The 17,615-nt window shown below is 46.4% G+C and overlaps 2 protein-coding genes across 4 annotated transcripts in view; both read left to right on the top strand.

Moving 5' to 3' along the window:
* Positions 1-3,321: 3,321 nt before the first annotated feature.
* Positions 3,322-10,973, top strand: POLR3D (RNA polymerase III subunit D). 2 transcript variants are annotated; one of them, XM_072149350.1, is made up of 9 exons: positions 3,322-3,463; positions 4,395-4,551; positions 6,970-7,013; positions 7,935-8,083; positions 8,165-8,289; positions 8,374-8,542; positions 9,101-9,372; positions 9,820-9,972; positions 10,478-10,973. In XM_072149350.1, exons 2-9 carry the CDS (start codon positions 4,396-4,398, stop codon positions 10,598-10,600), a joined length of 1,191 nt encoding a protein of 396 aa, XP_072005451.1. In that variant the 5' UTR covers positions 3,322-3,463; position 4,395; the 3' UTR covers positions 10,601-10,973. The 2 variants fall into 2 exon arrangements, with proteins under 2 accessions (XP_072005451.1, XP_072005450.1); XM_072149349.1 differs by lacking the exon at positions 3,322-3,463 and adding an exon at positions 3,497-3,520.
* Positions 10,974-14,752: 3,779 nt separating this feature from the next.
* PIWIL2 (piwi like RNA-mediated gene silencing 2) overlaps positions 14,753-17,615 on the top strand; it is a 36,696-nt gene continuing 33,833 nt past the window's right edge. The window contains exons 1-2 of one of the 2 annotated variants that reach the window (XM_072149347.1): positions 14,753-14,887; positions 17,335-17,395. The gene's annotated coding sequence lies outside the window, so the exon portion shown is untranslated. Of the gene's footprint in view, positions 14,972-17,334; positions 17,396-17,615 lie in introns of both variants that reach the window. The other variant, XM_072149348.1, reaches the window with a different exon arrangement.

Genomic DNA, 17,615 nt, shown 5'->3' with positions numbered 1-17,615 from the left:
AATTTTACTTCGTGAATCTCTCCCATCCTGTAATATAAAATATATAATGTGCTAATTTCTTAGACTTGGTTCACATTTTGTCTTTTTATTTTTTTTTTGTACGAACAGATTTGCAGAAATCAGTAATCCAGTGTGCGCAAATGAGAAGTGACACTTATTCTGGTCATTATGTGACTGGTAATCCTCATATTCTCATCATTGCAGACTCTGTCTGTGAATTCATAATCCTCTCAATGTTTTAGATCTAGCTGCTGTGATTCACTACTCCCCTTCCCTTCTCCATAGACTTCTATGTAAATGACGCCTCAGTGAGCCTCTCAGTGCTCTTGTATATTGGCCTAGCTACTGTAAATCGCTACTTCTCCTCTCCATGACACCTCAGTGATAGTGATGGGAAGTCCAGCTCTTTTTAGTGAGCTGAATCATTAGGCTCCGCTCACTAAGAAGAGCCGGCTCATCTGGCTCCTGAACAGCTCCCTGTTTTATGTATAATAGGGAGCCTCAGTCCAGTCCAGTCAGATTTTATCGGGTTAAAGAGGGACGGGTGAGCTGTTTAGGGGCGGGGTTAAGTGAGCTATTGGCTCACTGAAGGTAGCCAACTCCTGTTGTTAACGCGAGCCGGCTCGTTTGCAAAAGACCCATGACTGCTCAGTGAGCCTCTCTCTGTCTTGCAGCTTTCATCTCTGCAGTCTGTTAATTTTCAATCCTCTCAGTGCTCTTATATATTGACCTAGCTGCTGTGAATCACTTCTCCCCCTCCCCTCTCCATAGACTCCCACGTAACTGACACCTCAGGGAGCTTCTGTCTGTCTCATTGCTAGCAAGAGTGAATACAACAGAGAAAAGACAGATTAACAGGAAATAAGTAGGATGATGATAAGTGTCAAAGTAAGAGGACAGGTACTTTTATAAGATATATTTGTTGACAACATGCTCCTGCAATTGGGTCCGTGATGTCAATGTGATCAAACGGCTCAAAAGAAGGGCATTGGCTAGGAATTACTGAGGACAGACCACCAATAGTTGATTGGTGGGGGGCAACACCCAGCTCCTGCACCCATCAGATGTTTGGCGCTGTGTAAACAGAAAAAGTTGGCTCCATGTTCCGTGGGGTGGCTGAAAACTGTGCTCCATTCACTTTCAATTGGAGCCGTGTATGCAGTGATGGAACCTGCTCCAATCCTAAGGAAAGGGCTCAGTGTCAGAGTCGGCCACCTGAGATTGGAAAATGGCTAAAAAGTACATCATTATGTACTTGGTAACTCTTATATCTGGGAATATCTAATGTGGATACTGTACATTACCACCAGGATGAAGGATTGTAAACCAAGCACACTGACATACTGGTATATGTCCCTTCTGGCAGAATCTGGTCTTCTTGTAGCTTCTTATGCCTTTGTTCTTAAGAGGGGCTCTAGGTTCTATTGACATCTATGGTGCCCAGAGCCCCTCAGACTCATTTGCATGATTTGTAAACTTTATTTTGTAAAAACAAGGTCCTAAGAAGCTAAAAGAAGAGCGGATCCTGAATGTAAGTGTGCTTGGTTTACATTCCTTCATCCTGGTGGTAGATGTCTTTTGAATATGCCAGATGTGTGTTTAACAGACAAGTTATTTTGGGTGGAGACAGTCCTAACAAACAGCAAAAACGGTGCCCTCCACATTTCCGAAATTTAACAATGCCACTTGGTAGATTGGAAGCAATGATGATCAGCTGAAAGACTCTCCTTACAGGACCTCAGGGATGAATATTTTCTTCCTCGTGGGCACAGGTGTCTATTACACGATAAAACATTGGGAATAGATTCCTGTAACAAATGTGTGAATTGTCTTTGTATCATCCAAGGCCAAGGAATCTGTGTTACCATCCAAACAGTAAGAGTAAGGCAGATGGAGGACAGCGGGAAGTACGAGGAGCAGATGGCGGCATGGAAGTAGCGTATTCTCTCATGTATCCTTCCCTTCTCTACAAGATCCGCTCCTGCCCATCACAAGAGACACTCGCAGGGGTATACAAGCAGATAATAATTTATAATACTATTATTAAAGGAATTGTCCGAGATTGACAATTGTCCTTAGGATAGCCCCTTAGATGGTGATTTGTTGGGGTCCGACACCCTCAGCTGATTACAACCCATTGAGACTATTGGGGTCTGAGCTGCAATAGCACAGAAAGGCCACTGCAGAGTCTGTGGAGCTGTCTTCATAAATTGTTCCCCTTTAAAGGTACATTCCCATACCAGTTATTTATGACATATCCGGAGATGGATGGATCTATATGCTATATCTATATATATATATGGATGGAGTCGCAGATGGATGGATCTATGCTAAGAACAGGAGTCCCCAAACTCCCATCCAGTACCTGGAGAGAATAGAGAGCCAAAGTGCAATACCACGTACAACCTAATGGCACGTGTGGCGCTATATTGAGATGTTAATGCCCAGGATTTCTAGCTCTGCTAGCCCAGGGAATTAGTGGCACCATTGGTTGGAAATTATAAGGAGGGATGTAATAGCCTTATATAACTGGAACTTATTTGGGCATCAATAAACTGAATTGTGGGGACATTTGTGACTGGAAGTCTTGGAGGCTTATGGAGAGGCAATTATAGGACATTTGTGACTGGCAGAGGAGCATCTGTAGCCGAAAATTTTATTTAAGTCTGGCACTTATGCGGGAATCTGTACCATAAGCTAGTTAGACGTATATGACTGGCATTCATGGGGGCATCTGTAGGTGGCCATCATAAGACATTTTTGGTGGCACTGTAGCTTTTAGTTAGTGGATGTGGAGGCACCTGTAGGAGATAAGAGTAGGACATCGGTAGATGACTGCTATGGGGTATCTGAGACTGGCACTTATGTGGGCACCTAATGATGGCAGATGTATGACATGTATGGATGATAGCCTTGTGTCATTTGGGTCTGGCACTTGTAAGGGCATCTTTAGGTGATGTTTATGGGGTATCTGAGACTGGCACTTATGTAGGCACCTGAAGATGGCAGCTGTGTGACATGTATGGATGACAGGCTTGTGTCATTTGGGTCTGGCACTTGTAGGGGCATCTTTAGGTGACGTCTGTGCCCATGACTCCTATGTGGGCACATGCAGATGCCCCGTTATGGCCCTAGGGACACATGTTTCCTTGGTTTGGAATACATGACATCACAGCTCAGCTTCTGGATTTCTTATGACATCACATCTCCCTGTATCCCACACATAAATGACTTCTCAGTAAATACTGAGCCGCCGCCGCTTCCTTATGTTACAAGAAAGTGAATGCAGAAGGTAAAATCTCTCATATGCTTATAACTCAGGCTCCAGCATCGCCCGCACGAGCTCTCCCTCGCTCAGGACTACACTTCCCAGCACGCCTGGCGCCGACCGGAAGTGGCATGATGTGGCGGTGACGTCACCGCTCGGCTGCGAATGTGACGGAAGCATGCGGTGAACAGGCAGGTGAGCGGTGTCACTGCGATATCTCTATGCATGTGTTTTCAGGGAGCGCTGAACTATGTGACGTGTTCATTATGTTACTTCATTATGTTCAATAGTTTCTCCATGCCATGCTGGGAGTAGTAGTACCGTGCTAGGAGCAGTAGCGCTGTTCTGCGAGTTGTGGTGTGGTGGTGGGAGTAGTAATGCCTGATGGGAGTAGTAGTACCGTGCTAGGAGCAGTAGTGCTATTCTGCGAGTTGTGGTGTGGTGGTGGGAGTAGAAATGCCTGATGGGAGTAGTAGTTCTGTGCTAGGAACAATAGTGCTGTTCTGGGAGTTGTAGTGTGGTGGTGGTGGTAGTAATGCCTGATGGGAGTAGTAGTTCTGTGCTAGGAACAATAGTGCTGTTCTGGGAGTTGTAGTGTGGTGGGAGTAGTAATGCCTGATGGGAGTAGTAGTTCTGTGCTAGGAACAATAGTGCTGTTCTGGGAGTTGTAGTGTGGTGGTGGGAGTAGTAATGCCTGATGGGAGTAGTAGTTCTGTGCTAGGAACAATAGTGCTGTTCTGGGAGTTGTAGTGTGGTGGTGGGAGTAGTAATGCCTGATGGGAGTAGTAGTGCTGTGCTAGGAACAATAGTGCTGTTCTGGGAGTTGTAGTGTGGTGGTGGTGGTGGTGGTAGTAATGCCTGATGGGAGTAGTAGTGCAGTGCTAGGAACAATAGTGCTGTTCTGGGAGTTGTAGTGTGCTGGTGGCAGTAGTATTTCCTGATGAGTGTAGTAGTGCTGTGCTCTGAGTAGCTGTACCATGCTGGTAGTAGTAGTGCCCCGTATAGTTATGTTAGGGCTACATCATTGTTGCATTTCTTCCTGCAGTGAAATATATGTAATTTTATCAGAGAATTATTTTACTTCTAGTTGTTTGTGGACAGTTTAATTTCTTTCTCCGTGTTACAGGATGTCTGATGGGAAGAATGATCCCACCCCTGGTGCTCCCAGGACCCCGATCGCAGGAGCCAGGGGTCTGGTGGGACGGAGACCTTCAACACCGGTCACCCCCGGCCGCCTTCCTTCCATCCGTTCCCGGGACCTTACCCTTGGTGGAGTAAGAAAAGTGAGTTCAGTCTGTGATCTTTTAGTAAGAGTCCACTTTCTGGGCTCCGGGTCTTAAAGAGAACCCGTCATGCAAAATAACCCCCCTAAACTAAATATATTTTCATAAACTGCCATTAGAGAGCATTACCTCTATCCCTTCATTGTCCCTCTACATGCCTGTAAACCTAAGCAATGAGGTCCTAAAGCTGTATGCAAATGACCCATGAAATGTCCAATGAAGCATTAGCATATTCAAGCTGTCCACTCTATTCATGAGTGGGAGGTACAGCCACACCCCCAGTGCATGACTGACAGCCTGTATAATGATGTGAGGCTGTATAATGATGTGCTTCCTGGTGCTGGTGGCCACGCCCCCTGCAGCCTGTGTGTGTATAGGAGAGATACAGCAGCTCCAGGCAGCCATGTTATAGCAGAACATGTCAGATTCATGTGTAGCTGATGTCTGTGTCTATCTGTGTATTAGGAGGATGCAGCATGTCAGCAGATGCAGCACAGACACTAGCCATGCTTTACTATACATTACACTCAGACATGAGCAGGGGGAGGAGAGGGGAGGGGTAACAGGGGTGACATCACTGCCTCTGACCATGTGACCAGCCTCATTTACATGATAAAAATATGTGATTTTACAATGATTAATGTATGCATAAGTCACCTGCATATGCATAAAAGTATTAGCAGCAATGGGGGTCATTTACTTACCCGGTCCTATCATGATCCAGCGGCGCATTCTCCGACGGGGATTCGGGTCTTCTGGCGATTCACTAAGGTCGTGCGCCCGATGTCCACTAGGTGTTGCTGCTGCGCTGGAGTCCGCTGGAATTCACCTCCTCCGTCTGTGAGTGCTATTTTTGCGACACAATTTTTAAAATTTTTTTTAAACTCCACGGTTTTTCTGAATCCGTCGGGTTTTCCGACGACCACATAACCATCCCGATTTCTGTCGCGTGAAAGCCGGCGCTGATGCGCCACAATTCGATCACGCGCGCCAAAATCCCGGGGCAACTCGGCGCAAATCGGAAAACTACAGGAAACCTGACGAAAATGCTCGTATCGAACCCTTAGTAAATGACCCCCAATGTGTTTTTTCAGTAAGAGTCGATTCTAATAAGCTGGTAAAAGTGCACATAATAGATCCCAAAGAAAATTATGATCATACGATACCACTCTCTGTAGTTATATGTAGATCCTTTAAAGCCGCTTTTGGATCTCAACGTGTAGCCGTCAGCGTTTACCTCTCCGTTCTCCTATTCCTCGTCGGCACTTGCAATCGAGTGAGGGCCCCAGTGCTGGGACCCCCACGGATCACGAGATCAGAGGTTGGTTGTACTCCCGTTGTAACCTGAGATGAAGCAAGCAGCTTGTCGCATATGTGGTGGCTGCTCCACTCATCTCTATGGCGCTAATGGAGATAGCCGAGTGACATACTCAGCAATATCTGTCAGCACCATTTCGGGGGTACAACTGACTCCCGTTTTGGAGATCCGTGAGAGTCCAATCACTGAGTGATTTTGTGAATAGGAACTTGCTTGTATGTCACTGGAGAACTTAAGTAGAGAAGAATGGACCGGATAGTTAGATCTGGTGTTCAGGTTCGGCCTGCCGGCAAAATGGCGCCCCAACCAATCATAGCCGTGGCTAGTTGCTAGGGGTGTCAATTTGCAGGATTGGCTGTTAGGACTCCAATCTTTCAATATGTCTGGGTCAGGCAGCTGAAAAAATGTCATACCCAAACCGGACTGTCGGGTCTGCTCATCTCTAGTCTTAAAGGAAACCTACCACTGCTAATGGTAGGTATTAGCTGTAAACACCGGGTGCGCTCAGGGTGAGCTGGTGCCGGAGCTTACCTTTGCTAGTGTTTTAAACCGATATATCGCGGTTTAAACACATTTTGATGAACAGATCCGAGGTAGCTTTGACGCTTGATGCGGCTGCGCGCAGTGCCGAAGCTACCTCGGGTCTGTTCATCAAAATGTGTTTAAACCGCGATATATCGGTTTAAAACACTAGCAAAGGTAAGCTCCAGCACCAGCTCACCCTGAGCGCACCCGGTGTTTACAGCTAATACCTACCATCAGCAGTGGTAGGTTTCCTTTAAGACCCCAAATTTGACCACTCTCTAAAATTGACAAAAATTTTTAATCCGACCCCCTAAAAATATTTGATCTGAAATCACGAAAAAAAAAAAGACTTACTGTATATACTCAGTTTCGGGGTTTGATTTTTTTAATGATTATGATAGTGAGCCTGAGGGGCTAGCCGAACCTCTCTGCTTCACAGACTGCTACATTGTAACAGCCATTAGTGTGCACCCAGCGCAATTCTACACCATGCTCGGCTCTTATGATGTATATCCGTAAGAGGAGAGTGGATATGTAATAATAGTTATGTATCTTTAATTTTTTTTGTTTTACAGAAAACATTTGCTCCAAATATAATTGGGAGAAAGATAAAAGAAGAGTAAGTATCTGCATGTAACCCTATCCACCCCAGTGTAGCCGGGCGCAATACGTGATAGTTTTAGGTGTATGCATATTTTAAATCCATAACTTTTTAGTTTTTCTGTGTACAGAACTTTATAAGGGCTTGTTTTCTGTGTAACAAATTGTACTTCCTATTGGTGGTATGTAATATAACATGACATGTATTGGGAAGCGGGTAAAAAATTCAGAATGCTGTGAACTTGATGAGAAAACGCTTTTGTAACCCTTTCTTGTTGTCTTGTTTTTACGGCTTTCACTGTGCGCTCAAAATTACACCGCCCCTTTATTTATTTTTGTCGGTACCATTTTAGGGGATACCAAATTTGTATAAGTTTTAATAGATTTTAACCATTTAAAACCTGTTGTGTGAAAATTTAAAAATTTTTATTTTGGCATTTTCTGATACTAATAACATTTTCATGCTTTGGCGTATGGCGCTGTGTAAGGTGTCATGTTTTGCAGGGTGTAATGATTTTTACCTTGATACCATTTGGGGGACTGTACTATGTTCTGATTGTACGATGATCACAGCCAAAATGGCTTTTTTTTAATTTCGGTTTTGCGTAATAAAATCGCTTTTTATAAAAAAGTAAAATTACTTTCTTTGTTGTCCCTTTTTAAGACACACAACTTAATTTTTTTATTTTGCAGTGGGGCCTTGCAGGGGTTAGGAAAGTATTGTTGTTTTCACTGGTTCAATTTATTTTTTGGCTTTTTGATTGCTTTTTTGGGGAGTGTATGAACGAAAATGCTAAAGGTAACATTTCTATAACTTGTGATTGACTGGAAAATTCTTGAATTCATTCACACTTCAACATTCTGGGCAGTATGAATCATCCTGCCCCCCAGCGCGACTCCAAAACATATATAGCAATGTAAACATTTCTTTATATTAAAGACCAAAAGAGGAGGTATCTGTGAAAGTCGAGAGGTCAGAACGCAACAGAGATCGACGTGATGGACCAGGCAGGGGGCGCGGGAGGCCACAAGTCATCCAGAGTCACTCCATCTTTGAGCAGGGACCTGCAGAGCAGCTCAAGAAGAAAAGTAATACATTGCACTGGCTTCTGTGATGATGAGATGGGTGGTTTCTGATAATTATCTAACCTTACCTTTCTCTGCCCATAGGTGCATGGGATGGACCTTCAGATTCGGGCGATCTTGGACCCTCCCACATCATTAATATCAAACGGGAGAAAAGGGAAACTGAAGAAGAAACCAAACAGATCCTTCGAATGTTAGAAAATGACAAGGTATCAGGAGGCTCCTTCTATTCATCTAGAAATTTTTCTGGTCTCTGTGTCTCCTGATGCATCTTCATCTTCCACCCTCTGTAGTTTCTAGATGACCCCGGATTGAGGAATGACGCCCAGAATCGGCCCGTACAGCTCCCACTTGCACATTCAGGTTGGCTCTTCCGAGATGAAGAAGAGGAAGAAGACATAAAGCCTATGAAGGCTTTACCCAAAGAAGAAAGTATGGAGGTGGATCCTTCATCTGTCAAGGGTAGGTACAGACAGTCCGTGGGTTATATGCAAGGTTTGTTCTTAAGCTGAATTTGTAAGTAAGGATGAACTGTATATTTTATTGTTGTAGTCCCAACCAAAATTTTCTTGGTCTCTGTGACAATTGGATTTTAATAATGTAGATTTGACCTCTGAAAAACGAGGATAGAGGAGCTTTTGTGGACTGTGTGAATTGGTGGCTATTGTGGCAGAGCGCCGGGTCAGTAGCTCCTCTATCCTCGTTTTTCGGAGGTCGAATCTGCATAACTTTGGATTTTAATAATGTTGGGTTCTCATGAGAACCAGGATTAACAATAAAGCTTCATTACAGACGTCTTTGATAACTGTTAAAGCTGATCATTGTAGCCTAAGGCTAAACTACAGTAAATTACCAACATCAAGAGGTCCTTTGTAACTAGGGGTCGTCTGTAAGTTGGGTGTTGTTATGCCATGAACCACCTGTATAATTAGATCTAGAACTCACCATTGTTCTTGCATTGCTTCACCGCTTAGGGGTCTAAAATTTGGATGTATCTTGTACATAATTCTCTGTTCACAGTGAAAGAAGAACCTATGGAAGAGGATGAAGGATCGCTGAAAACTGGTCTTCCACCCACCAAAGCGCCTGCAGTGAAGAAGCCTCCAGAGAAGAAGGACCTGTCTCTTCCTGAGTTACTGGAATCTCTGCAGGTCTCCGGAGAAGACACTCTGTTCTTCATGCAACTCCCGGACACTCTTCCAGGGCAGCCCCCTACCCAGGACTCCCGACCTGTCCGGACCGAAGTACAGAGTGAGGACGGCCACATGCTGCTAGTAAAGGACAAAGGCCAGGTGTGTGCGACTCTCAGTGCTCTTACATATATGATCATCACGGATGTTGCTTCAGTAGTAGGAGGAGCAGGGAAGACACGGGTTGATCAGGCTAAAAGTTTGAATCTTTATAAACTTTTTGGTCACAATCATAAAGCACGTTCTAGTGACATGACATCACTTCCTAAGTGCGTAGATACTTTCCCTTATACAGCTTGTCCATAGACTCACAACCCCTATATATATCAGATGTAGCACAACACAACACCTTCGCTTTTGTCACTTTAATTGACCCTGGCTGCAAAACCAAGTGCGGCAGAGAGCAGTCATGTTTTTCTTATCCCACTACAGCCCCTTTAAGTTATTGGCCTCACTATGATGAATATTTCCATAAGGGGCTTATTCAGTACAATAAAAGTAGTCACCCACTGATCAGTATTGGATGACTGTTGTCTTCTTGTTTAATAGGAAGCCAATGCGGCAGAAGAGAACTGCTCCCTGAAGGATCTGTCTGAGGGTCAGATAGGAAAACTAGTCATACGAAAATCCGGCAAGGTGCAGCTAGTCCTGGGCAAGGTCACTCTTGATGTCAACATAGGAACATCTTGCTCCTTCTTACAGGTAACAGCGTTTATAAGGTTCCTGGTGCAGATGTGAAAGTGGCCTTACTGGGGATGAGGAAGGTTATGGAAATATCTAAGGGGGTTCCTTTGGACTTAAAGGAGTTGTTTTCTTCCAAAAGCAGCGCCACACGTGACTGTGGCTTGTGCCGGTATTGCATCTCGGCTCCATTAATCTCTATACAGAGTTGCAATACCTGCACAAACCATTGTCAAGTGAGGCGCTGTTTTTAGAAGAAAGCAGCTATTTTTTCAAACCCCTTTAAGCTTTGGAAATACCATCAGTAGTCAGCGCTGTGGGCGGGATGAGTCATGTAGCGGTGGTAGGTCCCGGTAGCGAGGGTAAGCCCGTTACCATGTTATTAGAGCGGCATTGTACACATTAATGTGGATGTGTCATGGAAAGTCAGTGGGATCCCCTTAGGTTTATCAGATTTGCAGTAAGATGGAAGTATTTTTCTTGCTGTAGGTGTGGATACTCTCTCTTCTATGTGATTGTCTTGCAGGAGCTGGTAGCGGTCAGTGTCGGGGAGGCGCGCAGAGGAGAGATGATGGTGCTGGGACACGTGCAGCATAAACTTGTCTGCTCCCCGGACTTTGAGTCTCTTCTGGAAGGACGTCACCGCTGATACTCCTGCCATTTCCATGAAGAGGAGAATGTGCAATGACAGGACATGGATAAAGGAGCTGGTGTCACAACTTTCTTTTCAGCTGGATCTTTTGTTTTTTCCATGTTGCATAGTTAAAGGGGTTTAATAGGCTGTTATCTCACCTTGCATCGTAACCCCACTATCCGTGTCAGATGGGAAAGTATGTCCCCATACAACGCCTTTAACCCTGAGCACTGTGAGAGGTGAAGGGGTAATGCACAACGCCCGTATGTGTGATGTGATCACTGTAAATATCATTATAAAGAGTTCAGAGCTTTCCTTCCACGATGCAGTGGGAGAATTTGCTGAATGACTGCAAAATATAATTTATTAAACTGGACATTTATAAGAACCTTTGTATTTTCCGACTGTATTTTTCTTAGACGGTTGTAACGGACAAACCTCACTACTTTTTGGAATAAGTCCCTAAACTTCATTAATTTACATTATCGGCCTCCTCACCCTCCGCAAGCTAATAATTTAGCTTCCCCTGTAGAAGGAGTCTTCTCTTCTATACCACCATGTTCTGCAGAGGCTCTGCTCCTACACTGACAAGCAGGTCAGGAAGCTATTCCTATTGCTTGCCCTGAGGATCGCTATTAATGCAGAGACCGGGCCATAGGGGAAGGGAGTGAGCATGTGTGTCCACCAGTCCTCAGGTGGGTTTTCTATTATCTTGCGTTGATCAAGAGAATCTTTTTGCTGTCGGATCCCCTGGCACGGCCATTTTGCAGTGGATGACAACATTTGGTTCTGGCTTTATTTCGTTTACAGGCGGTCCCCTACTTAAGGACACTCGACTTGTTAAAGACAGATCTCTCTGCCCATTGTGACTTCTGGTGAAGCTCTCTGGATGCTTTTACTCCCAGGCTGCAATGATTAGTCTGTAATGAAGCTTTATTGATAATCCTTGTTTCCATTACGGATAAAAATTTTGCAACCCCAATTGTCACTGGGGCAAAAAAAAAAAAATGGTCTGGAACTACAATAGTGAAATATACAGTTTCGCCTTCCATACAAATTCAACTTAGGTTTGTTCTTATCTTATACGTAACCCGGGTACTTCCTGTATAATTTCTGGCATCCAAAACAGCTGAGGTTGTAGAACTCCATTACCTGATCAAACCCTTGTATGTATAATACAACTGTGGAATAGTATATAGCAATAGCCTATGACCTGGAGCTCTCTCTCTCTCTCCTAACTACTACTCCCAGCATGCCCTGACAGCCTAAGGTCAGTGCAGAGAGTTGCAGGTTGCAGGCCCCAGGCCATTGTATACATGAAGATTAAGCAACACGGAAAGTACAAAAATCTTGCATCAGTTCTGCAGCCTTAGATCCGGTACTTGCTCAGTATTCCCAGCACTTTCCATAGAGGCCGCTTCCAAAAGCCGCCTACCAGAACTTGGCTTTGCTTCTGTGACATTTCCAGACATTATTTTAGAATTTCTTAAAAGGTTAATTGCATCGCTCTTTACCATATTTTTGTACAAGTTTCGAAAATTCTAATATCTATATTTGCAGCATCTATTTCTGGCCTGAAGAAAGTTTTCTATGTTGCAGAGACTGGAGGGCGCAGCGTGTATGAGGGAGGGGCTGTGTTCTTCACAATATCCCTATATATCAGCATAAAGGAGGTATTTAAAGGGAACCTGTCAGCAGAAATATACATAATAAACCACTACCAGTATGTTCTAAAGCATGTTTCTTTCATGGTCCAGTGTGGTAGCATCATCCAAAAAATGAACTTTGAAGCGAGTTGTAAATTTGTTGTATAAAGTCAAGGAGGCGGTGAGCTTAACACTGAAGTCAAGCTCTCCCTGTCTCAGAAATCCCCCTTCACTGTAACTGATGGTCCTGCACCCATAGACATCACTAACAACATCCTCTGAAGTCTGGTGCATGATGTAAGTCACAGGAGGAGGTGTCCAGAGAGCTTGACTTCACTGTTAAACTCTCCTCCTCCGTGACTTTATACAACCAATTTACACCACACTTCAAAGATGATTTTCTGGGTGATGGAACCATGCTGGGCTAGGAAAGAAACATGATCTGTAAGATGTAAAGCTGCTAGACAACATACTGCTAGTAGTTTATTATGCCAGTTTCTGATGACAGGTTCCCTTTAAATCCATGTGGCTCATGGGCAGCCATGACAGCCTGAAGTCCATATGAGACTCTAAATCCTATTATTTCTTTAGATCCGTAACAATGTGCTGGTGACACACTGTTACAGATATATAGACCAATCCCTATATATAGGCGGTCCCCTACTTAAGAACACCAGACTTACAGACGACCCCTAGTTATAAATGGACCTCTGGATGCTGTTAAATTACTGTACTTTATCTTTAGGCTTCAATAATCAGCTATAATAGTTATTAAAGATGTCTGCAATGAAGCTTTAATATTTATCTTGGTTCTTATGACAATCCAACATTTTTAAAATCCAATTGAAACAGAGACCAAAAAAAAAATGATAAAATATACAGTTCCGACTTGCATACAAATTCAACTTAAGAACAAACCTACAGAACCTATCTTGTACGTAACCCGGGGACTGCCTGTACTTCAATACACTAGTATTACATTAACAAACGATGCAGCTCATAAGAGCAGTAGGATCCTTTATTTCTTCAATAATTAGTATATACAAGGCATCATTAGCGTCTAGCCAACGCGTTTCCGGTGGAGCTTCTAATGTTGGTAGATGTCCTTCAATATGATATCTCAGGCATCACTTAGGAGGCAATGTGCTGCTGTGAACGATTTGATGATGCATTTGTGCAGGTCCATATTTGTTGCTGTTTTTGGTCCACATATCTTCGGCCACTCGCTGCATGAGACAAACTGACAACATGAGTAACGTACAATGCTGTAAATTATAATAATTCTTTACATAGCGCCTACAGATTACGCAGCGCTGCACAAAGCTTGTCACATCAGTCCCTGTCCCCATGGGGCTCACAATCTAATCATCCTACCAGTACGTTTTGGAGTGTGGGAGGAAACCGGAGGACCCGGTGGAAACCCACACAAACATGGAGAGAACATACAAAATCTTTGCAGATGTTGACCTTGGACAAGAATTCAGGTCCCCAGCGCTGCAAGGGAGAAGTGCTAACCACTAAGCCACCGTGCCACCCATGTAAATTTTAGGACTGACTGCGGTACTGTTGTCCCCTTACCCAGGTTTGGTTCCTACCAAAAAGAGCAGTCTGAATTCGCTCCTAGGCCACGACCACGTGATGCATAAAAATCTGTTCTCTGCAGGATAAACCTTGGATTTGCAGATCGTACGGCTTTTGTCAAGGCACAAGAGGCCATTTATTTACAAGGAACATAAAGGCGGTCCCCTACTTAAGAACACCTGACCCCTAGTTACAAACGGACCTCTGGAAGTTGGTAATTTACTGTACTTTAGCTCTAGGCCACAATAATCGGCTGTAACAGTTATCAGAAGTGTCTGTAATGAAGCTTTATTGTTAATCCTGGTTCTCAACACTTTTAAAATCCAATTGTCACAAAAACCTAAATAATTCTGGCTGGGGTTACAATGATAAAGTATAAAGTTCTGACTTACATACAAATTCAACTTAAGAACAAACCTACAGAATCTATCCTGTATGTGGCACCTTATGAAATGACAGCAGACTTACGTATTTTGGGTGGCAACAAAATACACAATTTGCCACTGAAAATGTCCGAATTTGAGGAAACACAATTAATGTAAATAGGATACAGATTTAACCCTATAATAACATCACTACCACCGATATAAACGCACAGAAATGACAGGAATTTCACATTTTTATTACAAGATCATTGTGCGACGGAAACAAAAACTGAAAAATTTTCTGTCACTTCAGGGTCATGGGTTTGGTCTCTTATTGTTTGCTATTTCACCCCTCAAAAGTTTGTCTACAATATGTTAGACCTATTGCAGAGGCAAAACTACAACTCCCATCATGCTCTGTCCTAAGGGCTCAGCCACCACACCACTGTCCTAATACTTCCACATAATCCTCTCCATCCCTCTCCCCTCTCGTCTCGTCCCGCCTACAAGCAGCCACCAGTTCAATAATGTCGCCCTCATCTTCCCTTTTATAACCTATCACCGCCCCCGCGGACCAATGAGGCGGCCGGCCTTGCTGAGTGACGGCCTCGCCGCCCAATGGTCGGGGGAGTTGGCCGCATCACGTGGCCGGAGCCGCCTCGCGCTTGCCTGGGTGTGACGCTGCGTGCACGGGAGAGGAGGCCGCCGAGGTAGAAGTTTCCGTTGTGTTCGGATTATTGCGTCACTGACGGTTCTGTGGCCGCCATTACCGGCCTGAGGCGTTACCTACACATGTACAGTGCCGTTGGATGTTAATATAGGGTGTAATTCACATGCTGTGCGATTTATAGCACCTCAATGCTATATACGTCTATTTGAAAGCTCCACATGACGTCATGCTAGTGTTATTACATCATTGTGTAGTTTGCAGCAGATGTTTTTGTTATACCTGAGGTGGTGGAGCTGCTATTCTTACTCTGGGACATCTGAATCTAATGTGAATTGTTACAAAACTACAAGCCCCAGCATGGTCTTTTAGCCTGTGGCTGTCAGGGTTTGCTGGGAGTTGTAGTCTTGTAACAATTTACAAATACTGGGTGTATCTAGTCATATATACCACATGTAAAACCTCTATCTAATACCATGGGGGCATCTGAAATTGCCAAACACAGCGCTCCGGTATCCCCAGCTCTAATGATCTACGAGTGCTCTGCTGTGACGCCTCGTCCCCCGTCTCTGGCGCTCTGCTGTGACGCCTCGTCCCCCGTCTCTGGCGCTCTGCCGTGACCCCTCGTCCGCCGTCTCTGGCGCTCTGCCGTGACGCCGCGTCCGCCGTCTCTGGCGCTCTGCCGTGACGCCGCGTCCCCCGTCTCTGGCGCTCTGCCGTGACGCCGCGTCCCCCGTCTCTGGCGCTCTGCCGTGACGCCGCGTCCGCCGTCTCTGGCGCTCTGCCGTGACGCCGCGTCCCCCGTCTCTGGCGCTCTGCCGTGACGCCTCGTCCCCCGTCTCTGGCGCTCTGCCGTGACGCCGCGTCCCCCGTCTCTGGCGCTCTGCCGTGACGCCGCGTCCCCCGTCTCTGGCGCTCTGCCGTGACGCCGCGTCCCCCGTCGCTGGCGCTCTGCCGTGACGCCGCTTCCCCGTCCTGGTGCTCTGCCGCGTCCCCCGTCTCCGGTGCTCTGCCGCGTCCCCCGTCTCCGGTGCTCTGCCGCGTCCCCCGTCTCCGGTGCTCTGCCGCGTCCCCCGTCTCCGGTGCTCTGCCGCGTCCCCCGTCTCCGGTGCTCTGCCGCGTCCCCCGTCTCCGGTGCTCTGCCGCGTCCCCCGTCTCCGGTGCTCTGCCGCGTCCCCCGTCTCCGGTGCTCTGCCGCGTCCCCCGTCTCCGGTGCTCTGCCGCGTCCCCCGTCTCTGCCGCGACGCCGCGTCCCCCGTCTCTGGCGCTCTGCCGTGACGCCGCGTCCCCCGTCTCTGGCGCTCTGCCGTGACGCCCCGTCCCTGGCGCTCTGCCGTGACGCCTCGTCCCCCGTCCCTGGCGCTCTTCCGTGACGCCGCGACCCCCGTCCCTGGCGCTCTGCCGTGACGCCGCGTCCCCCGTCCCTGGCGCTCTGCCGTGACCCCTCGTCCCTGGCGCTCTGCCGGGACCCCTCGTCCCTGGCGCTCTGCCGGGACCCCTCGTCCCTGGCGCTCTGCCGCGACCCCTCGTCCCTGGCGCTCTAGTCGTCCAGTGTATTCATGAGGGGGCGGGATTAGGGGTGGTGACTGCCGCATGACGCGTGGATCCGGGGAAGAGACAGAAGTGGGGAGAGGTGCGCTCAGACAAAGTGTGCTCACCACACCATGACCAGGCGTCATGGGACCGATTTTGGTCCCCTCACGTTCCTGTGCATGAGGCCTATGGCAGGACTTTTCTTATGTTTGACATCTATCCATTAGCTATCCTTTGCTGCCACCTACTGCCCAAATGTAGTATTAACACTTTATGTACATGATGCCTACAACTGAATGGTTAAGATACAATGTTTATGTTATGTTGAAACATTTATTATCTTTCGCTGCAGAATCCCAGGCTGTGATTGGTTGGTAGCTCAGCATTTGCCTTGCAGTGGGCTCTGGAAAAGTCTGTAATTAGGAGCTCATGCCAAGGCCCTGGGTCTTTTGTCTTTCTTTGAGCTCCTTTCTGGAGAAAGGCTACATTCACACGATGTATGCCCACCGTAGTGTAGTACGGCGGGCACACATCGGCGCTGCGGAGAGGGGCAGGGGATGAGCGCAGCTCACCCCCGCCCCTCTCCATAGGAAGATACAGCGCACGGCGCCGTATCACGGGAAAAGATAGGACATGTCCTACCTTTCTACAGGCTAAGGAGCGCTACGGTGACGCACATGTGCTTCCGTACGATGCCGTGAGCCCATAAAAGTGTACGGGGGACGTATATCGGCTATATATACGTCCCCCACACATGTGTGTGAATGTAGCCAAAGTCAGTTTTTCTGATCTTTCGAAGAGAGACATCACTTTGCCATTTTGCAGCCAATCAGCAGAGCCAATATTGCTCCTACAAGCCAGCGTTCTGAACACTTGATCAGGGTTGATGTGCTACTAAATTCAACAACAGAATTATCACCACAGCCAACTAATCCACTGCCTTGTGTGTGCCTGCAGGAAGGACCGTTTACAGCCTGTTACCTGCTGATGTTCTGGACTGCGTGCCATTAAAGAAACTGTGAGTTATTTTTTAAGATTCCCATTATCTCCAGTGTGATCCCTGGCTGCTGCTAACTTCACGGGCCTCCGTTTCACCACCTGCCTGCAGATCTATTACCACACAAATCAGGAGTGCTCCACGGGGATCCCTTATCTATACCGTGGCCTTCTCCCTGATGGGCCTGATCGAGGCCTGTGGCTGTGGACTAAGCCACCTGTGACCTATCCTTGCTTGGTCT

This window comes from Engystomops pustulosus, chromosome 4 (genome assembly GCF_040894005.1).
Source record: "Engystomops pustulosus chromosome 4, aEngPut4.maternal, whole genome shotgun sequence".
Taxonomy (NCBI): domain Eukaryota; kingdom Metazoa; phylum Chordata; class Amphibia; order Anura; family Leptodactylidae; genus Engystomops; species Engystomops pustulosus.
Note: the sequence above shows the minus strand (reverse complement) of the source record. Positions and strands in the feature narration are given on the sequence as shown.